The sequence below is a fragment of the Cucurbita pepo genome, chromosome LG05 (assembly GCF_002806865.2).
Source record: "Cucurbita pepo subsp. pepo cultivar mu-cu-16 chromosome LG05, ASM280686v2, whole genome shotgun sequence".
NCBI lineage: Eukaryota > Viridiplantae > Streptophyta > Magnoliopsida > Cucurbitales > Cucurbitaceae > Cucurbita > Cucurbita pepo.
In genome coordinates, this window is record NC_036642.1 from 3047346 (window position 1) to 3068880 (window position 21535).

The 21535-nt window shown below is 37.0% G+C and overlaps 4 protein-coding genes across 9 annotated transcripts in view; 3 read left to right on the top strand and 1 right to left on the bottom strand.

Annotated features, from left to right (window-relative positions):
• Nucleotides 1-2566, bottom strand: part of LOC111794851 (linoleate 13S-lipoxygenase 2-1, chloroplastic-like) — a 3676-nt gene extending 1110 nt beyond the window's left edge. Inside the window, exons 1-8 of the mRNA XM_023677014.1 lie at nt 2218-2566; nt 1849-2120; nt 1537-1774; nt 1152-1475; nt 990-1075; nt 805-912; nt 419-720; nt 79-345 (exon numbers count right to left, since the gene is read on the bottom strand). Coding sequence (XP_023532782.1) covers nt 79-345; nt 419-720; nt 805-912; nt 990-1075; nt 1152-1475; nt 1537-1774; nt 1849-2120; nt 2218-2566 — 1946 coding nt within the window. The remainder of the gene's footprint in view (nt 1-78; nt 346-418; nt 721-804; nt 913-989; nt 1076-1151; nt 1476-1536; nt 1775-1848; nt 2121-2217) is intronic.
• Nucleotides 2567-5345: 2779 nt separating this feature from the next.
• On the top strand, nt 5346-11599 carry LOC111794936 (DNA topoisomerase 6 subunit B). Of its 2 annotated transcripts, XM_023677140.1 has the most exons (20): nt 5346-5465; nt 5550-5676; nt 5762-5814; nt 6160-6257; nt 6380-6485; nt 6751-6888; nt 7046-7097; nt 7239-7303; nt 7806-7912; nt 8124-8226; nt 8341-8426; nt 8510-8706; nt 9196-9311; nt 9427-9512; nt 9682-9754; nt 10385-10476; nt 10654-10792; nt 10875-10969; nt 11096-11270; nt 11380-11599. In XM_023677140.1, the coding sequence occupies exons 2-20, from the start codon at nt 5583-5585 to the stop codon at nt 11524-11526; spliced, it is 2022 nt and encodes a 673-aa protein (XP_023532908.1). In that variant the 5' UTR covers nt 5346-5465; nt 5550-5582; the 3' UTR covers nt 11527-11599. The 2 variants fall into 2 exon arrangements, with proteins under 2 accessions (XP_023532908.1, XP_023532910.1); XM_023677142.1 differs by lacking the exons at nt 5346-5465; nt 5550-5676; nt 5762-5814 and having other exon boundaries at nt 6187-6257; nt 6367-6485.
• Nucleotides 11600-11845: 246 nt separating this feature from the next.
• LOC111794937 lies at nt 11846-17061 on the top strand. The gene is made up of 12 exons (XM_023677143.1): nt 11846-12171; nt 12415-12555; nt 13020-13068; nt 13943-13960; nt 14697-14812; nt 14912-15025; nt 15332-15382; nt 15787-15875; nt 15966-16026; nt 16112-16189; nt 16373-16474; nt 16741-17061. Exons 1-12 carry the CDS (start codon nt 12049-12051, stop codon nt 16864-16866), a joined length of 1068 nt encoding a protein of 355 aa, XP_023532911.1. The 5' UTR covers nt 11846-12048; the 3' UTR covers nt 16867-17061.
• Nucleotides 17062-17291: 230 nt separating this feature from the next.
• LOC111794935 (FT-interacting protein 1) lies at nt 17292-21236 on the top strand. Of its 5 annotated transcripts, none has more exons than XM_023677137.1 (3): nt 17292-18012; nt 18266-18436; nt 18519-21236. In XM_023677137.1, the coding sequence occupies exon 3, from the start codon at nt 18720-18722 to the stop codon at nt 21033-21035; it is 2316 nt and encodes a 771-aa protein (XP_023532905.1). In that variant the 5' UTR covers nt 17292-18012; nt 18266-18436; nt 18519-18719; the 3' UTR covers nt 21036-21236. The 5 variants fall into 5 exon arrangements, with proteins under 5 accessions (XP_023532905.1, XP_023532906.1, XP_023532903.1 ...); XM_023677138.1 differs by having other exon boundaries at nt 18272-18436; XM_023677135.1 differs by having other exon boundaries at nt 17292-18436.
• The last annotated feature ends 299 nt before the right edge of the window (nt 21237-21535 follow it).

Consider the following 21535-nt stretch of genomic DNA (forward strand, 5'->3'; position numbering starts at 1 on the left):
AAAAAAAAAAAAAAAAAAAAAAAAGCGTAAGGTTCTGTGTATCAATTGATTAAAACAAGAGATGTTGCATTGGGTTACCTATGAATTAGATCAGCAGGTAAGGCTTGCAAGTCAAATTGCCATTGAAGATCATAAGCTGTAGAACTCAACTCCATGGAATATTTGAGAGGTGAGAATGTGCTCTCGATTGTCCCACCTGCGTTGATCAGATTGGTACGAGCAGCTGCATTGATCTCCATAGTGTACCGAAAATGAGGATTTAAAAGTCTGTGGATTGGATGCATTGCACTCAATTGTCTATTTGTGGCTATCACATAAGGCTCCACAGCACAATGAGTCCTTAACCTGTGAAACAAACAAACCATCAACCAATTGAGAAAACGGCTTGCAAATCTCCAAAGTTAAGTGGGATATTTACCAATGACTGACGAGTTGGTGATAACCAGCATCATGGGCAAGAACATGAGATTTGGCGAATCTCCAAAGCCAGAGGTTAGTGGCGTTCTCACTCGGTCCATAAACTCCTTTCCATTGAGGTTTGCCATCCATTGGTGGTCGTGTTAGCTCAATAGCTAGTGGTCTAAGCGTCCCATCTTCATTTAGGAAAAACAATGTTCTTGACCCATAAAGGGTTGTTCCTTTAAGTGCTCTTACTCTTCGCACATACGGCAACAACATGTCATTGTAATCCAAAATAAACAGCTTTTTCTGTTGAATTGCCTGCATCCCATTTGTGCATTTGGATACATATTATTACAAATGCGATGATGCGAATGAATATGAATTCACAACACACACACATACCTCTTGAACTGTCATTGAGCCAATCTCTCTATCGATCATTTGGGTGTTGAATGCCGACTCGGGAGGACCATAGATTTCAGGATTGAGTTGGCTCATCAATGGCCATTCCTACAACGTTATTCGAGTATATATTGATTTTACTGGTCTTAGAGATGATTACCGAGGGATTTATGTATCATACATACCTTGACCAATTGAATGCTGCATGGATTAAGGCCAGCAAGAGTTTGCCTTGCAAATTCTTCATCTCTTAACCAAAAAAACTTGTCCCCTGTTCATGTAATCAACGTAAGAATAATTACAGAGCAAGAAGTTGAAGAAACAGAGTGAAAACAGAGTGTGCTCACTGTCCATGGGTTCAGGAGATTGAAAGCGAAAGAGAAATTGTCCAGTCTCAGAGAGGAATTTGAAGATCCAAGGTAAGAGATCTTTGAGAGAGGTGGTGGATTCAAGAGGCGGCAAATTGAAGCCATCAACATCAAATAGTGCATCGACTGCCTTGAAGTTGGGAAATCCAGTGTTTTGATTAAAATGTACTTGAAGTCTGGGTATGATTGCTCGTAACACAGACAATAGCGTGGATGCATTGAAAACTCCTTGCTTTAAATCAGAGAATGTCTCGTCTCGTGGAACGTATATGCTCCCAGTTGCCCTTTGCTCCGAATTTGGATCTGCATTATGGGTAGATTAGTGTTTGGTTTATTGTTGTCATTAGTATAAGTGGCAGTGTACCTGTTTTGGTCGGTGGACGACCGGTTCTACAACGGCGAGGATAAGGGCGCTCAGTGCCACCAAGAACTGGTCTTTTGAGATCTTCACTTTTGTCGGGATCTCCGAGGTCATTGTACACATCATAGTCATAAATTCTGTCGTAACTTTGACGCTCTCCAGTGCCATTGCCTCGTAAATTGACGAGCTCTGTTTCCCTCATGGATCTAAGCCCAGCCGGCGTCTGCGATGGCAAGTATGACTACGCCCAGACAAGGGGAATTGTGTTAGATGGTGAGGGAAATGGGTTAAGTGGGTTGAAAGGGGGTGACAGACCTTGTCGGTGAAGAAGACTCTGTTTTGGGTGGGAACCAGAGTCTTGGGTTGAACCCATGAGTTGCAGGTGACGATCAAGGGACCGGAAGCAAGGCCATTGAGCTCAACCTCTTTAACGAACATCTCCTTTTCATTGTGGTTTTCAACAATCACGGCTCCAATATCTCCAAAATCTGCTGGAACTTCCAAACTCGCCTCGTAAATTTCCTCCAACACGTCTTCACTAATCAGCTTCGCCTGAACCGAAATCGGCGGCTTCTCCAACCCAGTTTCTAAAATTTTATAAAAGATTATAATAAACGTTAATTTGCTTTTGAAATATGAACTCAAAATGAACAAAGATCATGCATAAACGATGTGTTAACTTACTGGGATCGACGAGTATGCTGGCGAACTCGAGTTTGAGCAACTTATCGAGGGCCTTGCTTTCCATGAGAAGTGTGGACGAAGTGATTTCTCCAGTGATCTTCTTGACAATGACTTTTGTGAGAACGGTGGTGGTGGGTTCGGCGACAGTGGTCAAGGCTGCTTTGATTTCACGGGACACGAGTCTAAGGCGGCCATTGCTGATACTCTTGGCCTTCTGCTTATTCTGGGTATTGTTCCAAAAAGGAAAAGAAACTCCGGCGTTGATGCCACGAGGCAATGGCCTCTGCAGATGGCAGAGGGTCGCCGGAGCCACTCGTGTGGCACACCCAACGCCTTGAGATTTCAACATCTTTTCCTCCTTTTCTTTCAAACAGTAAAGAGATTAATATACGTATGTGTATTGGTGTGAGTTTGGCTATGCAATTCGAGGCCTTTATATAGAAAAAAGCATCACGTAGTTGGTGCTTTAAATTACGGTGTTGCCCTCCACTAACTTCTATATTTTATCCCATTCCCATAGGTTAAAAAAATAAGATATATTATAGAGTGTCATAGGTCAGTAATCACGACTCTCCACACTAGTATGATATTGTCCACCTTTAACATAGGTGCTCATACCAAATGAGATAGTATTCCTCACTTATAAATTCATGATCGTCCACTAAATTAACAAATGTGGGACTCATATTTACACCGTAACAAAAGAGAGTCCATTGTGTGTGTCCCATAACAACCAGAAGGAGGAAGAAAAAAAAAAATTAAAAAAGTTCATGCACATGCATCACGAGACTTTTGCGTCATTTTCTTTAGTATTAAATTATTATTTTAGATAATATATATAAATATACGTATACACATATTTGTTTAGTACTCCAAAGTTTTGTCGGAGTATATGGATATTAAATCAAGAGACCATACCAAGGGTATATTTGACACTTCCTTTTTTTTTCTAAAAAAATGCTTTTAGGTCACGAGCTTATTATATAGTTATATATATATATATATATATATATATATATATATATATATATATATATATATATATATNTATATATATATATAATACTTATATTCGTTAAACAATATGAATATTTGTTGTTAGACGAACATGACTCACAATGGTATGATATTATCCACTTTGACCATAAACTCTCATAACTTTACTTTAGACTTTCCTAAAAGGTCTTTTAGGACTTTCCTAAAAGGTCTCGTACGGAGAGAGTATTCTTTGTTTATAAATCCATGATCATTTTTCAAATTAGCAAACGTAAGACTTTCATCGTCCAAATTGTGTTTAATACTTACATTAATTAGATCGAGATTTTAGGTTTTGGAGTGGTGTGAATAATTTAATAAAAGAAAATAATAAAAGGAGGCAGCAGTCCATATGGATTACCCAAATCTGAATAGCCAGTGACCATATCCATATTGGCGTTGGATTACTGAACCAACAGTGACCATATTTGTCGTCTCCCTCTATCTATACGTCTCATTGCCATTATTTTGATTATATAGTCAGAGCCACCATGCATCTTTCTTCTTCAATTTTTTTTAATATTTATTTCACAAATAAATTAATCATACGACTTAAGAATTAGAGTACGCGTGGCAAATTACATCGCGTCGATAAGCAATTTTCTTTATTTTTTCGGTTACTTCTTTCTCTCAAATTACGAATCCACTATTCAATCACTCACATGGCAAGTGTGTTCCTTTGCTTTGGTTTTTGTATCAAGAGTTAGCGCGGTCTATGAGGATTTATAGAGTGTTTGACCAAAAAACTTATACACGTACATTGAGAACAAACAAGAGGGGAATGGATCACGACATGCCCTAAATAGATATAATTCTAACCAAGAACGTCATTTGTGGATGAAGAGACGTCCACCAAGGTAGTTTGAGGGATTCAAATGATGTTCTATTTACATTCGATGATCTCTCATGGGTCTTTTGTGAATGGAGGAAAAACAAACAAAGGAAGAGGCGAATGCAGATGAAAATCAAATTAGGGTGTCTAATGTGGCTAAGGTACAACCCGACTTTCTTGATTGAGAAGCGTCATCATTCTAAAGGTGTGTTAGAATTTAGATTCTCTAATATCATCATAATAACTGGTACACCATTTTTTTTTCTTTCTAAAATTAAGATTGGATTTCTTCTCTATACATATTATTAATGGATTCGAAAGTCGATGCAACATGTGTATGATTTATTTTATTACATTACAAATATTAATAGTATATACTCACTTATCCAAACAATTAAATCAATTGAGCCACTTGCACGAGTGATTAAATTTAAAATTAAATAATTATTTTTATACTCAAATTAAATTATTTAATTAACGTGGATAAATGTGGATAATAATTCAATAAACTAATTAACTTAAATATAAGTATTTAATAAAAAGTTTTGAGATAGTATTCGAATGTTTGTAATTATTTTTTAAAAAAAAAATTAAAATTACGAGCATTTTTTATTTTTTATTTTTAAAAAACGACATTTTAATCGTGCAAAAATTTTCCTGATGCGGTCGCACTATATTTGGAAATGTCCAAAAATAAAGGAAGCCTTTGCCCATTACCTCCCATCCTTTGGTTAACCTTGGGAAACTCAAAAAAAAAAAAAAAAAAAAAAAATCAACGGTTAATAATTAAAATAAAATGAATTTATTATTATGAATATAGATTTAATATTTTTTTATAAAGTTAATTTTAAATTAACTGTATAGTGAAATTTATGTTTTCACCTTGTTATTCGGAAACATATTAAGAAATTTAATTAAATTTGAAAATAGGGAAAATAAATTATACTAAAAACTAACCTAAATTTTCTGGTGCGGTCGTTACTATTGTTTTTGTCAAGAATTGTGAAAAGACCTGCCAAGTGGACCAATAAGATCTGTACTTGCGAAGGGCCCGGCCATTTCTTCCTCGAAGTTTGGCGGGAGTCAAACTGTAATATTTGTAGTAAACGGCTAAGTCTGAGCAATTTCTTGATCTGAACCATCCGTTGTTTATAATTTCACTTATGGGAACACGTGTCAACATCATATGGCCCATAGACAGAGAGAAAGAGAAAAAGGGTAACTTGCAAGCGCGAAGTAGCATCACCCGCAATACAGGTGATTGTACTGTATCGACTCGAAGAAGACTTGCTAGCTGCGTGGCTGCATAGATGGTTCCCGCTCGCTTACCCTAGATGATGCTCTCTCACTGAATTTCAAACCGAGGCTGAAAATTTTGTGTGTAAGATTTAAGAAACATAGATCAGACTAGAATTTTGGATTGCAGTTCCAGTTAGCTAACTGTTGGAGTTGGAATTTGGAACAGTACTTCCTCCGTCGAATAGGATCTTCTTAGTGGATGGAGATTGGAGGTGGCTCTGAAAGTCCCGATGAACCTAAGAAGGGCAAATCAAAAACACCCAGGAAGCCCAAAGAAAGCATCCTCAAGCAAAGTATCTTCGCTCTCTTTTCCTCTACTGGAATGTAATTTTGCTTTGTTCTTTTACTAATTTGATTGAATTTTGTTCCACTTTGCAGAATCACCAGCTGAGTTCTTTGCGGAGAACAAGAACATTGCTGGGTTTGATAATGTGAGCTGCATTCAGCTTTTTTCCCCCCCTCTATGTTCTTTTCCTACTATGAGTGTCTTTTACGGGTTAGTTTTAGACTAGGAATCGCTCAGCTTAATCGAGGTGAAATGTAGTCGCATTTCTTGATATAATTCAATGTGAGAACCGTGGATGTATAAAAGTTATCGCGACGGACGAAGCAAGTAATGAATTACTAGCTAGACGTTGATTTTCGACCTTTTTTTGCATAAAATGCTTATCACATAATGTATTGGAAAGAAGTTAGGATGCTAGCTTGGAGTATTCTTGTCTGCAATTTGGATTTTTACTGTTATTGATATTTGGAGATCTTCTATGAATTGTCAGCCTGGGAAGAGCCTCTACACTACCGTGAGGGAGCTTGTGGAAAATTCCCTTGATTCTGCAGAGTCTATATCTGAGCTTCCCGTGGTAGAAATTACTATGTAAGTCTAAGTTCGCATGAACAGAACTAAAAACCTTGTACTAAAAATTGCATATTAATGCCAAACTATGCAAATCCAATTGGTTGAGATATGTGATGTTCCGTGGAAGTTTTGCAATGCAGTGAAGAGATATTGAAAACCAAGTTTAATTCTATGATTGGTCTGGTTGATCGAGAACGTGTTGATGCGGAACTTTATGATGATTATGAGACAGCTAAGGCTCGTGAGGTATGTGAATCATATTTGTCACTGTTCCTGTACATATTCCTTTCTCGGTTGGAGGGNGGGATTGTGATGTTATGCATTTTTATTTATTTATTTGAAAAGTAAAAGATATATTTCAANTTTTTTTTATGTATACGGGATGGTGTTTTTGTTCTTTGTTTGAGATCCCACTTTTATGGACAGTGAATTACGTACGTCTTCACCAAATAAAGTGTAAAAAATATATTTCTGATAAACATCCATTTGGGAATTTCGTTTTTTATCTCAGAAAAGATTAGCAAAAGAAGCTCGTGCTCAAGAAATACAAGCAAAAAATGCTTCCCTTGGGAAGAAAGGCAGAGAGCCTGCAGCCTCAAAGGGTATGAAAGGCCGTGGTGAGGCTTCATTCTACCGGGTGACTTGCAAAGTATGGTTTTCCCCTTTCCCTACCATTCGGTCAATATTGTAAAGCATTTTGTTTTGTTCCCTTTAACATTCTGTTCTTCTGCAGACATGGCATCTTTATTATCTTCTTTCCCGATTGAACTTAGTTTTTTTTTCCTTTTATTTTTTTAAATCTCAAGGATAATGGAAGAGGAATGCCACATGACGACATACCAAATATGTTTGGCCGAGGTTATTATATTACTTTGATGGTTTGCTTTCTTCTTCTCACTTGTGGTTAATTGCCAATGAGATCAGATTGTTGCTTTAAACTTATAAAAGCTACGGTGTTTGATGGTGCTTCCTAAAGCTTTAAGTATTTCATGTGTGCAGTACTTTCTGGAACCAAATATGGCTTGAAGCAAACCCGTGGAAAGTTTGGTCTGGGTGCAAAGATGGTAGGGTCTGTGTTATATACTGATGAAATAACATTATTGATACTTTGTACTGCAGTTGCAAATTCGCTTGCACTTGTGAAATACTGTAATTACTATGATTTGCATACAAAATTGTTCTTCCATATTTCCTTTCGTGCTTAGGGGTATAACTATGATATATCTTTCCTTTCATGCTTAGGGATGTAATTCTGATACTTTTAATATTATAAAGTAGACTTCCAAGTTGATTTAATATGAGATACCATGGTCAGGACCATTATTGAATAGTAGCCTTATACCAAAAAAAAAGAAAAAAAAGAAAAAAAAAAAGAGAGTATCTTCATACATACTGTCTGGGTTCAACCAGAATGTTATGTGTAATAGCGACTAGTTTTGATTTTTAGTGTTGCGAAAATGACTACGTATTATATCATGTATAAGAATGAAATCATGCTGTTTTCTTGTATTCTTCCACTTGATGTTAAGATGTGACACATATTTGCAAACCTCTGTCCTTTTGCAGGCATTAATTTGGTCTAAGATGAGTACCGGTCTTCCTATTGAGATCTCATCATCAATGAAGGGTCAAAATTACACTTCATTCTGCCGCTTAGATATTGATATCCATCGGTATGAGCTTTGTGATGCTTCGATGAATTTTATGATGTATTTTGATTACTGACTCGATTTTCTTCTTCTCACTTGCAAATTGCAACCAGTACAGTTCCCTTCTCTTATGCTGTTCTGTACTGTCCATTTTAACAATTTGAGTTAACTTAAATGTAATTCCCGTTTTGGTCTTTGGTTCTTGTGGCCTCATTTTATTTGTGTCACCCTACAGGAACATTCCTCACATTCATGTCCAAGAAAAACGTGATAACAAGGATCTATGGCATGGAGCTGAAATTCAAGTTGTAATTGAAGGAAATTGGACAACTTACCGGGTATGCTCTACTTCACTAAATCTGATTATTCCCCACTTTGAGGGAACTTCCCGTCACTAGAGTTTCTGGGTAAAGATTTCACTTCTTTTATATATTCCATCCTTTCTAGTGCAGTCGAAAATTTTGCATTACATGCGGCAGATGGCAGTTATCACACCTTATGCTCAATTTCTTTTCAAATTTGTTTCCGATACGCCCGAGTATGCTCTCCTCTCGCTCTCCCATGCACATCCAAAACAATTATTATGTATTTTATATGACATGCTTTTTTATTGTCATGCAGTAAAAATATCACAATTAGATTTTCTCGAAGAACAGATGTTATGCCTCCAGTTCCTCAAGAGACGAAACATCATCCATCTGCTGTTGATTTACTATTGATAAAGCGCCTTATTGCAGAAACAGCCAAACAGAGCCTTTTACAGTTTCTCCAGCATGAATTTGTAAACTTAGGGAAATCATATGCTGAGCGATTAATTGGTTAGGATGCCATTCTCATCTTAAATATTGTCCATATCAATTAGTTGCAGAAACTTTTATTTTGCATGAGGTTTTCTACTTTCTGCTCCAAGCACCCTCTTTTCCATGGAAATAGAAACAGTTACACACAACAAAAAGAAAACACCGGGAAGGAAAAGAAAAGAAGAACGAAAACATTGATGGGGGAAATTAAATAATGTATTAAAAAAGTTCTCCAATATTACTCCATGATGTCAAGGATGGCGTAATTATATGGTTACGTGACTTAGGGTCCTGGAAGGTGTTTATTTTCATGCGGCTGAAGATCTGTTAAGCTTTTAAGGAACCCCTTTGATCAGTATTACTAGAGATCGTTCTTAGTCTATTTAGCTTAACGTATTTACTTACATTGATTTATTTTTAGTTTTTTTTTGAGTTTAAGTTGATTACATTCTTTAAAAATAAAATTAGAAGTTGACTGCTTATTTTGGGATCGATTATCTTTCACAGGAGAAATGGGCCCAGAATTTTGCCCCAAAATGTCTGTTAAGTCTCTGACATCTCAGCAAATAGTTCGTATTCATCAGTTGTTTCGTCAAGCCAAATTTGACGATCCTAGTGGTGATGTGAGTTGCCTCTTGCTTGATATATTTAAATCAGAACTGTGAGCATGGTCTTTAAATCTGTTCTTGGTTTCTGTATATAAGTTTGTACAAATTATTTTTCTACACATTTTTGCAGTGTCTTAGTCCTGCTGGGGAGTATAATCTTCGTCTTGGAATTATAAAGGAACTGCATCCTGACATGGTTGCTACTTATTCAGGCAGGTTGTACTTGAATTAGGAATTCTGCTATTTGGGCTAGATCTGTATGCTTCTTATTCTTACTTGAAGCTGATATTGATATGACGTGCGTATATATTCTTTTATATGCTTGATTTTCTGCATTGGTGATTTGTATCATCCTACATGTCAATTTAATGTTTAATGTTTGCAGTGCTCAAGTTTTTGAAGGACATCCATTCATTGTTGAAGCTGGTGTTAGCATTGGAGGCAAAGATGTGAAACAGGTTTTTTCCTCATTTGTCTAATTTGTATTGATTGACCATTTAAATACTATACTAGCTTGCGTTATTTACATCATTCCATCCCGTCCTAGCCTGCTAGAGGAAGTAGTCCGACAAAAATAATCTCCTCCTTTGACATTGGTCCTGTGCATGCACATTTAATGACATTTTAACGTCTTATTTGAATTCCAATTACTTATATAATGAAGGAATTACTTGCAGTGTTTTCAAGAGCTCAACATCTATTTGTATTATTTGTAATTTGCTATATAAAGTAATTAATGTCAACGGAGAATGCAAGGCTCCAGTACTGGTTTAACATATCCGGCTCACATTTGTGAAATACAATCCCGACTATTCTGAATTTTTACATGATGTATCTAGTTTGTGTAAGGACGTTGATTTCCACCACAAGCGTGGAACTTATGCTTCAATGGTCACAACTGGCGTTATATCACATTGTTTTCATTCGTTAGCTTTACAAACTGATTGTTTCATTAAGATGGAATGAAGGGATGGTCGTATTTTATGTACATACGAGTAAAATTCTTCAATAAAATATTTGATACTGAAAGGTATTTGACTAAACATTTAAGAGCTGGAAGTAAATAATGAAACGTTTTTTGATTACAGGGTCTGAACATTTTCCGATTTGCAAATCGTATACCCCTTCTTTTTGAGCAAGGTGCAGATGTTGTGACTAGGACTGCCCTTAAGAGGATCAAGTAAGATTGGAAGCACTTAATTCTCTCACTTTAAATTTTATCTTCCTTCGATGGTGGAATGAAATGCATAGATGTAATATTGTTATGCCAATTCTAGCCATGGAAGCTCGAGTTTTTAAAATTAGGCTGACTTTCATCTTGGTCATTTCCCCTTTTTCTCCCTCTCCCTCTCTTTAGTTGGAGTAGTTATAAGATCAACCAAACTCAAGATAAGATTGGTGTGTTCGTGAGTATTGTTAGTACTAAGATCCCTTTCAAGGGAACTGGAAAGGAGTACATTGGAGATGACATATCTGAAATAGCATCTGCTGTCAAGGTAGATATTTTCATTTGAACTACAATCTGCATTCGTGACAGAACGTTTTCGATAACTTTATGCTGACGTTGTTTGTTTCCAGTCTGCCATTCAGCAGTGCTGCATTCAGTTGAAAAGCAAAATAGTGAAGAAAATACAAGCACGTGAGCAGCAGGAAAGGAAACGAAATTTGAGCAGGTAATTTAAGCATTCATCTCAATTTATGCATCTTAGATTTCATTTTTCAAAATGTTCTACCATTTTGGAGATTTACCACCCTATGCACAAGTTGATATGATCACATTGCGTTGACTTGGTTTATAGATACATCCCGGATGCAACAAATGCCGTGTATAATGTTTTGAAAGAAATGGCTCACGTGCATGCATCGAAGAAGAAACGCCATGACGGTGAGAATGCCGAAATACTCAGTAAAGTATCTGCTCGCGTGATTACAAATGAGACTTTGAGGGATAAACTTGCACAACATGTTGAACAGGTGATGACAAGTCGTGTCCTGCTCGTGCCTAATTTTGAGTTATAAACTAGTCAGTGCAATATTAATTTGGTGTACTGGAAATCACATTCGATAGCGTTTCTTTTTCCAGGTGGACCACGAAATGGCGATGGAATATGCCACACAAAGTGGAGCAAGTGCGGAGTCCAAAGAAGAAATATATATTCAGTCATTGGATGCTACGGATAACTTCACAGACTTTAAAAGCCCTTTGTTTGTTTTCAGACTTGTTCATTAACATTCATTGATATGATTTATTTTAACAACTCATTTGATAATAAAATAGATACAAAACACACATTATCATTTAGCATTTGTTGTACCAAACTAAACTAAATTGAATTGCCCATCTTTTTGGTCTCAGAATCAGCAAGTTCTGAAACACAGGCAGTACAGTTAGACAGACCAAGCCCAAGGGATATGATTTCCTTTCAACAGTCCCAAAATCAAAAACTAGTTTAAAGCTCCTCCAATCCAACAAGAATGCATCGAAAAGGAGGGGTCAACCATGGAGCTTGCGTTCCATAAAAGAAGATACACACGTCTTAATCTCATACTTGGAACGTAAATTAGAATTAAGTTGATTGACTCGGCAAGTAAATATTAAAAATTTATGAAAATTTAAAATTAATTGCCTTTTTCTCTCTTCTCCCTCGACTGTGGTGTCGGATATCAGCGAAGCCAATAGCCTGTGATACTGAGAATTTGAGCTAAACAATTTCGAGTTTTCTGGTGGGGAATTGAATCATTGAATTTGAAGATGGCGAACCCTCCCCAGATCGCCATTCTAGGAGCTGGAACTTTCGTCAAGACGCAGTACATTCCCAGACTCGCTGAGATCTCCGATCTTCTTGTTCTTAAGGCTATATGGAGCCGCACCGAGGTCCTTTTATTTTCTTTCCCTCCTCGTCCTTATATTTGTTCGGTGAAAAATCTCAAAGCAATGAAATCAACTTGAAGTGATTTTCCCGAACAACCACTTTATTTTCAGTTTGTAAAACTTCTTTTGTTTCGGTAAAATATTCTTTTCCTCACATTCGATGCGTATAGAAACTGGAAGAGATGGATGAAGAAATGCGAAGTAATTTGTTGATTTGAACTAATGGCTAGTAATGCTGGCTTGCAGGCATCGGCCAAAGGTGCTGTCGAACTTGCTAGAAAATATTTTCCGACGGTGGAGTGTAAGTGGGGTGATGCGGGTCTTGATGATATAATTCAAGACAATTCAATTCCTGGAGTTGCTGTTGTATTAGCTGGGCAAGCTCAGGTATCTTATTCTCGATTTGGTTATGAATTGCAGACTCCCTGACGTTATTGCTCATGTAGTTTTAATCAAATATTATGTATTTCATAGTTTTTGTAAACGTAATTCATAAATGTGATATCCACTTACGATTTCACTATATTTCTTCTGTAAATGTTATGAAATTAGCTATTTACCTGAAATCTTTTGCCCAATATTTCTTTTGGATTCGACCGTATTCCATTCCTAATCTTTAATCCATAGCACTTTATTCAGCTCCCACTCATGAATTAAGAGAAGGAAATTTATTACTATTGCCGTCTCATCTAAGATCCATTATACTTAGACCAGACTGGACAATATTGTAAATTTTATTTTGGTGGTAAAGTAAAGGGAGGAATGCACATACATTACAAGTTATATTAATTTTTATGTCGTGGCATTGACACTTTATGTGCCGTTCTTTTCATTTGAATCATGCCTTGTAGGTTGATATGTCATTGAAATTGCTAAAAGCTGGGAAACATGTCCTCCAAGGTAATTCATGCCTCAACTAAAAACAGACTCTAGTTTTTCTTGCTTCTCTGATTATTTCCATATTGATGGATTCACTCAAAACTCATGTGTTTGACCAATTCCATGCCAAATAGTAGCATAAGCAGTGTTGAGGGGATACTGTGCAGTCCATTCTTATGGGCAGTTTGGCTTTCAGGTTCTATGTTAATTGTTTGTTGTATATTATGTCACCTTGTGGTTTATCAGTAAATATAGCACAAGAATCTCAATGACGGATGCTGATGTCCTAGAGATGAATCTTATATTGCTAGACAGCTAAGGTCCTCCATTTCGAGCGACCAGTTATGCTTATTTTGTCCTGTTAATTTTGATGAAAAGAATAAAATAATAGTAAAGAAATGCAACTCATTCTGCAGACGGCATGAGATTTAGAAGATTTATGTACTAACGTTTGTGTAGCATGTTTTACATGGGCTGTTGATTTATTAGTTTGGCCACATTTTGAGTTATCTAGTTTTTGATTTGTCTCGTACTATTAGAAAGGAAAAGATTCATTAGTAAAAGGTTAGATTCACAGATTTAATAGAACTCTCTACGATTGAGATCCTCTTTTGGTTTCTATGTTTCTTCAAAACTACCAGTGAAAATTACCTCAAGTAAGGTAGTAACATGAAATAATCCAGACCAAATGAAGAAAGAATTTTAGCTCTTACGTTAAGATACTTTCTATTGATGTATGGTTCTGTATGATAGACTAATAATGTTCCCCCTTTTTTCCTTATGATTATTATTATTATTGTTTTTAATTTAAATATCTGTGAGTATTCAGCCGACTAATATTCCCCTTGTTTGGATTTCTTTTTATGTATTAACTCCCAATTTCATGAATCTGAAGAGAAACCAGCAGCAGCCTGTAAGTATCCTATTTATTCAATTAGTTTCTTGACTATTTTTAACTATCATCAAATTAATTGTTCTTGAAATTCTTCCTACTTACTCCTGACATCTGTATTCCTTCCTAAATGGGCCTTTGTTATTTGCACATTAGCTTTTTGGTCACATCCCAATCATGATATCTTGCTGTAAGAATTGCTTTTTCCTTGTTGCATCTCAATCTGTTGAGAAGCCCAGTCTCTTGAGAAATGTGAATGTTGATCTGGAAATGTAAATCTTTAATTGCCTATCACATAGATCTCAATGCATTTCACAATCAGATTTGGCACTAATTATGAAACTGAAAGAAAAATGAAAATTCTGATGGGCCAAAGTTGAGCCATAGGTCAATAGATCATGCAACTTTATTGATCATAAAGAAAATATATCTTAATCTTCTGAGTTATATTGAGTTGAATGAAGGTAGGAGCTCTCATCTTAACCTTTTCTAGCAAAGTGGAAAAAAGAAAATCAAATGAGTATCATCAAAACCATGAACCCCATAACACTTGGAAAGGAAGTGACTTCCCATGAGTGCCACTTGTTTCCTTGATCTTACGGCAATTAGTGTCATTTTATTCTATATATATACAGTGCATTTGTTTCTGAATCTCCAGTTAAAAATCAGCTAAAATGGCTTGGGGCTTTTATCAATTCTCAAAGTTGAAAATGTCAAAAAGTTAATTTTCCTAATTGGCAATATGTTGTTAATGCAGCAAGAAGCGAGTTGGAATATGCACTTTCAAACTACAACTCTATAAGTGCTAATTTTCTTAGTAAACCATTATGGGCTGTGGCAGAAAATTATCGATTTGAACCAGCCTTTGTTGAGGTATTTGTTTGTAGGGTTCTTTCTTTCTTTTTTCTTTTTTTTTCTTTTCATTTACGTATTTCCCGTACTTTGGCAATATGCTCGTTTATTGCTTTGCAGAGCAAAAACTTAATTGCTGACATTGGGGATATGATGAGCGTCCAAGTGATTGTTGAAGGATCAATGAACAGTTCAAACCCCTATTTCTCAAGCTCTTGGCGGCGTGACTTCACTGTAAGTGTTTTTCTCATAAACCATCTCAACACAATTCTTAGTTATTCTACATGTCGTTTCCCTTTTCCCCATCCAATCATGATTGTCATGTCTAACATTCTTCCATGGGAGAATATGGTACCCCGTATGATACGCATTGGAGTGCCAAATAACAACTCCTCTACTTTTATTGTATGGAAGCTGGGATAAATATTGTTCTGGTCTACATCATGTATTTCCTTGATGTGTTTATCTATTTTATTCCTTTTTTATCACACTAGCATATTCTTATCTTCCATTGACAACATATGTCTTTACTTGTGTTAGGGAGGTTTCATTCTGGATATGGGTGTCCACTTCATTGCTGGATTAAGGATGGTAACGCTTTTGAAACCTTCTTTCACTTCGAAAAAACATTTGTGAGCTCCATCCTAATGACTATCGCTTGTTTTCTTTTACGAATTCTTAAAGGTCATTGAACAAACATTACTCTTCGTTTTCAAGGAAATCAAACGTTACTCTTACTGTTCCGCTGCATACTCAAAATTGACAAAGCCTATAAATCAGTACACGTCTGTCAATAAGATGACGTGGTGATGAACATTGTATAGCCTAACTATGAGAAAGGCTCTGATCTGTGGTAAAATAATCGCCTAGTCATGCACGACACTTTTACTTCATTCCCGGCGGCATCACCCTTAATATATAATACCATTTTCTTAGGAAATAATGGTGAACAGATTCTTAGTTCGGAAATTTTAGTTTCTTACATTTGTGAACAGCTTGTTGGATGTGAGGTGGTCTCGGTGTCAGCAACAACCTCCTACGTGGACAAGTCCTTACCTCCGCCTGATAACATATCCTCGCTCTTGTAAGTTTTGTTCGCCTAGTGCTAATAAATGAGTCCCCAACAAATTTGAAATCCTAAAAATGAAGAATGATGACATTTTCCCTCCTCCAGCCAACTGGAGAATGGATGTTCAGGTGTTTTTGTAATGGTAGTCTCCTCAAGATCACCCAGGGTATGCTGCTATGCAAGAAGTGGAAATTCTTTCTTAATCACTCAAAACATTCATCGATTTACCGAATGATTTTTAATTTCTTCAGATATTCTGGCGAGTTGTGGGCTTAAAGGGAACGCTGCAGATCGAGCGTGGTAACCAGGACGGAAAACATGGCTATCTGGTACATCGTTTAATCAAACGTCAACCTAGTTTACTTTTTCCAAAAATCTTCAGCTTAGTTTTGGGCACTGGTTCTGAATATCAAAGCTTCAAACCCTCATTTGTCCTAGCGATTCACTAACTTCCATGGTCTTTTTCACCTATGACCCATTTCTTTTTTTGATATCTTTGAGTTCATGTTCAGGTTTCCCTCTCTGATGCTAATGGACAGAATAAATGCTCCTTCTATCCATTCAGTGGAGTCACCGAAGAGCTAAAAACTTTTATTGATGCTATATCTGCTAAGGTAGCATCATAGATAATCACTACACTGAGTGGTGTTTACTGTTTAGCAGGCCTTTTTAAGTGCTTAAAGATGATTAGAAGTTTTACTTTGATCTGTTATCTTATACCTTTTAACTAATTAATTTTTTTATAATTAAAAATAGTCTGAAAATTTCTATTTTTCTTCAAAAATTACTTATAAAAGATACGTCGAACATACACTTAGTAAGTTTATTTTGTGATAGTAAAATATAAAATGCAGTGATTCTATTTCTGGTATTATTGCAGGGAAGTGACTATAAAGCTGATGCTCGTATATCTTTTGTGGAGGGTGCTAGGGATGTTGCAGTCCTAGACGCAATGCTTGAATCCGGAGCAAAGCATGGGGCTCCTGTTCAAGTGAAAAGATTTTAACTTGAGCACACCTAATAAACATGGTGTTTTTCAACAGAATTAGGTACCATTAATGCAGTTCAAATAAAAAATAGCATGTGTTTGAGTGATATGCATTCAGGAAATACTTGAACTACACTTTTCATATTTACTTGCCTCCATTCTTCTGACATTTTGATTGTAATAAAGATGATATTTGATCTACAATTCCTTCAACTTTGACTGAATTTATTGTTTGTGCCATTATCCCTCGGCATTTACAGGACACTAGCTTCTTAACAAGCACATTCGATTACTTCAGAAACCGCCATTGAAAGCCAGTGATTCCACACAAACCCATCAAAACCAAACATAGTTAAATTGAAATTAGATTTCAATTTTGTTACTTTTGAAATTACACCGAAACATGCCTTTAAGAATTTTAAATCAAACACAATCTTCATGCTATTAAATTTGATTTTAACCATTTCAAAATCATGTTCACTACAAACAACATCCCAATCTCAACTAAATAATGAAACGTATTATCATATTCTAGTGTTGATTCTCATGGGAATAAGAGGGTTGGGTCAAGTAATTCTGGGACTAAACTTGTACTCAAAACCAATCCAACCAACCACACCTAACACACATTGTGTCTAATTATTTGCTCAACCACCCAACAATCTGAAAGAGCTAGCACTATCCTTGCCTTCTTGGTTTCCCTATCAAACACTTAAACTCACAATTGACTGGTCTTTCAATGCAAGAGGTTGTCCGTTGTTTTCCCAGTTGGCCTTAGCCTTATCAAGACTCCTTTATTTCGGATATCATTGTCCCCTTCGAAGCTTAGCGAGATATAATTCAACTTCTTCCCATTTGGAGAGGGTGCTTGAACGGACAACATCAGACAACCCTCTTACACACGTCCAAAAACCAACCACAGCTTTCCACACGTGCGCTATGCTATTTGTCTGCACCTGCTATGGACATAGAAAAAAAGTTGTTATCTTGTTGGTTTTTATCTGTGCTCTTTTCAGAGATTCAGTCTTCATGTTCAGATTTCGGACCCCACATTCTCCCAAAACCCACTTTCTAATTCAGTTCACTCTTTTAGATACCTTTCATTTCAACCCTTCAGCTCCATTTCATGTACTAAGCTCTCTGTTCAACAGTGCTTTGAGAAAGGTCAATTCTTTTTTGTTCTTTGTCCTTTAACAAACCCATCTTTTCTCCTTGAAGTTGCTTAGTTTTATCTACATATTATTTTATCATGTTGGTTGGAGTGGTTATAGCTAATGTTATTTTATGAGGTCTTGTTTTCTTCTAGTTCTGGCTATTATCAGGCATTTAAACAAACGAGCTGTCTTTCCTTGAACTTGGAGGTTACTTCTTGTCTTAAATCCATTACTTGTAAAACGGAACCTGTTTATTTGTCTAGGAGTAGATTGCAGCGCATTATGATTCTCGTTTAGCACGAGAAATGGCTCTGTTTTCTGTTCTTGTTTGCCGAGAAAGTGCTTGCAAGAAGAAGGGTAAATGTGAAGTAAACAAATATGCAAGTGTGCGTTACACTGGGAATTGAACAAATTCCATGAGAATCGAGTTTCATGTGGGTTTTCCATCTTTTATTAACTGAACAAGTGAGTTCATCAAAAGAGTGAAAGTATGGTGATCTCTTGTTTCATCTGCAGGTGATTTTGCAACAGAGTTGGAAGGACTCACAGAAGCTATCTGAGTGTTCCAGAATTTCATCCCTTTCTATGTTTTCTTTGCTTCTAGTTGCTCCATTACAAATCTCGCCTAATAATTCTTGAGTTGAGGAAGTTGAAGGCTAGACTTATTCTGAGTGTATAAAAGTTTATTGCTTTTTGAGGATCAGGCGAAGTAGAAATATGCAGAAGCCTCTTCAATCTCATGATTTTGCTCTTAAGGAGACCTATCCTAAAATAGGGGCGGTGTCAATAATGGGAGACAAGCTGTCTAGTACGTATGACCTTGTGGAGCAAATGCAATACCTTTATGTTTATGTGGTGAAAGCTAAAGATTTACATGGAAAAGAAGTCACTGGTAGCTGTGATCCTTATGTGGAAGTGAAACTTGGAAATTATAAGGGAACAACAAAACACTTTGAGAAGAAGTCCAATCCTGAGTGGAAACAAGTTTTTGCTTTCTCAAGAGAACGAATCCAAGCGTCTCTTTTGGAAGTGGTGGTGAAAGACAAGGCTTACGTAATAGATGATTTCATGGGGCGGGCTATTTTCGATCTCAACGATGCTCCAAAACGTGTCCCTCCTGACAGTCCGCTGGCACCGCAATGGTATAGGCTGGAGGATCGAAAGGGGGATAAAGTCAAAGGAGAGCTTATGTTGGCTGTGTGGATGGGAACTCAAGCAGATGAAGCATTTCCTGATGCCTGGCATTCAGATGCTGCAACTGTGGGATCTGAAGCCATTGCTAGCATCAGATCAAAGGTTTATCTTTCTCCCAAACTTTGGTATGTAAGAGTAAATATCATTGAAGCTCAGGATCTAGTACTGAGTGATAAAAGTAGGCATCCAGAAGTTTTTGCGAAGGTTATTATTGGGGCTCAAGCTATAAGAACCAGGATATCTCAAAGCAAGACTATAAATCCAATGTGGAATGAGGACTTACTGTTTGTGGCTGCTGAGCCATTTGAGGAGCCATTGCTTCTGACAGTAGAAGACAAGGTGGCATCAAACAAAGACGAAATTCTAGGGAGGTGTTTGATTCCCCTGCAAAATGTGCAGAGGCGATTAGATCATAAACCTGTTAGCACTAGATGGTATAATCTTGAGAAACATATTATTGCAGATGGTGAACAGAAAAAAGAAGTTAAGTTTGCCAGTAGGATTCATCTTAGGATTTGTTTGGATGGTGGGTATCATGTGTTGGATGAGTCAACCCACTACAGTAGTGATCTTAGGCCTACTGCAAAACAGTTGTGGAAATCTAGTATTGGGGTTCTTGAGTTGGGGATTCTTAGTGCTCAAGGGCTCATACCAATGAAGATGAAAGATAGCAGAGGGACGACTGATTCCTATTGCGTGGCAAAATACGGACAGAAGTGGGTTCGAACGAGGACTATTGTAGACAGTTTCACTCCGAAGTGGAACGAACAGTACACTTGGGAGGTTTTTGATCCCTGCACTGTTATTACTGTTGGGGTGTTTGATAATGGTTATATAGGTGGGGGAAGCAGCGTAAAAGATTCAAGGATTGGAAAAGTTCGGATTCGGCTATCGACCCTTGAAACTGAGAGGGTCTACACTCATTCATATCCACTTCTGGTCCTTCATTCTTCAGGAGTGAAGAAAATGGGTGAAGTGCAGTTGGCTGTAAGGTTTAGTTGTTCATCTTTGATTAACATGTTGCATATGTACTCCAGCCCATTGTTGCCAAAAATGCATTACATTCACCCATTATCAGTAATTCAGCTTGATACCTTAAGGCGCCAGGCTATGCAAATTGTGTCGATGAGACTAGGCCGTGCCGAGCCTGCGTTGAGGAAAGAGGTCGTCGAGTATATGTTGGATGTGGATTCACATATGTGGAGCATGAGGAGAAGCAAAGCCAATTTCTTCAGAATAATGGGAGTTTTTGGCGGCTTGATGGCCTTTGGTAAATGGTTTGATCATATTTGCAACTGGAAGAACCCCATTACAACAGTATTAATCCACATCCTTTTCATCATTTTAGTTCTTTATCCCGAGCTCATTCTTCCAACCATCTTTCTCTACCTTTTCGTTATCGGTATATGGAACTTCAGGCGTAGGCCTAGACACCCCCAACACATGGACACCAGGTTGTCTCATGCTGATGCAACTCATCCTGATGAACTAGATGAAGAATTTGACTCCTTTCCTACATCCCGATCTACCGATATCATTCGGATGAGATACGACCGCCTTCGGAGCATAGCCGGGAGGGTGCAAACTGTGGTCGGGGATCTTGCAACTCAAGGAGAAAGGTTTCAATCGCTACTGAGTTGGAGAGATCCAAGAGCAAGTGCTCTCTTTGTAACATTCTGCTTGATTGCCGCTATAATTTTGTATGTTACACCATTTCAAGTTATTTGCCTTGTTGCAGGCATTTATGTGCTGAGGCATCCAAGATTTCGCCACAAACTTCCTTCTGTTCCTTCAACCTTCTTTAGAAGATTGCCTGCAAGATCAGACAGCATGTTGTGAGCAGAAGTTTATTTGAATTAGTGTTCATTGCCTGTTATATGTATTCCATGACATTAACTAGTTAGATACTATGTACTTGTTACCCTTGGAAAATGATTCAAAGTCTCTTGAAACTCCATCTCCTTCGGTTTGTTCACTTCGAAGTCTATGTTTAATGGTATTCAACTCCATGAATCGAAAAAGAAATATTTATTGGTTCTCCCTCCTATTTTTATGAGAATGAATCTTTTTAGGAAGGATTAAGAAAAAAAAAGTCCAAACCTAGGAGTGAACGGTGAGATAGAAATGATTTGGAAGATCCAAAACAAAAAATAGTAGTATTTGCGAGGAATGGATTGTGAATGGATTGTGAGATCCCACATCGATAGAACAAGAATAGAAACCTCCTTAGCCGACATATTTTAAGAACCTTGAATGGAAGCTTGAAAGGGAAAGTGACAATATCTACTAGTAGTAGACTTGAAGCTAAGACGTTTGAAACTTTTCCTACAAAGGTGCCA

What these genes read in the sequence shown, in the direction of transcription:
- LOC111794936 (XM_023677140.1), top strand. Translation starts at nt 5,583, where the DNA reads ATGGAGATTGGAGGTGGCTCTGAAAGTCCCGATGAACCTAAGAAGGGC. An exon ending in TTTGTTTCCGATACGCCCGA is followed by an intron (nt 8,427 to 8,509) that starts GTATGCTCTCCT and finishes ATTGTCATGCAG; the next exon opens with TAAAAATATCACAATTAGAT. An exon ending in ATATGCTGAGCGATTAATTG is followed by an intron (nt 8,707 to 9,195) that starts GTTAGGATGCCA and finishes TATCTTTCACAG; the next exon opens with GAGAAATGGGCCCAGAATTT.
- LOC111794937 (XM_023677143.1), top strand. Translation starts at nt 12,049, where the DNA reads ATGGCGAACCCTCCCCAGATCGCCATTCTAGGAGCTGGAACTTTCGTC. An exon ending in CTATATGGAGCCGCACCGAG is followed by an intron (nt 12,172 to 12,414) that starts GTCCTTTTATTT and finishes GCTGGCTTGCAG; the next exon opens with GCATCGGCCAAAGGTGCTGT. An exon ending in ACGGAAAACATGGCTATCTG is followed by an intron (nt 16,190 to 16,372) that starts GTACATCGTTTA and finishes GTTCATGTTCAG; the next exon opens with GTTTCCCTCTCTGATGCTAA.
- LOC111794935 (XM_023677135.1), top strand. Translation starts at nt 18,720, where the DNA reads ATGCAGAAGCCTCTTCAATCTCATGATTTTGCTCTTAAGGAGACCTAT.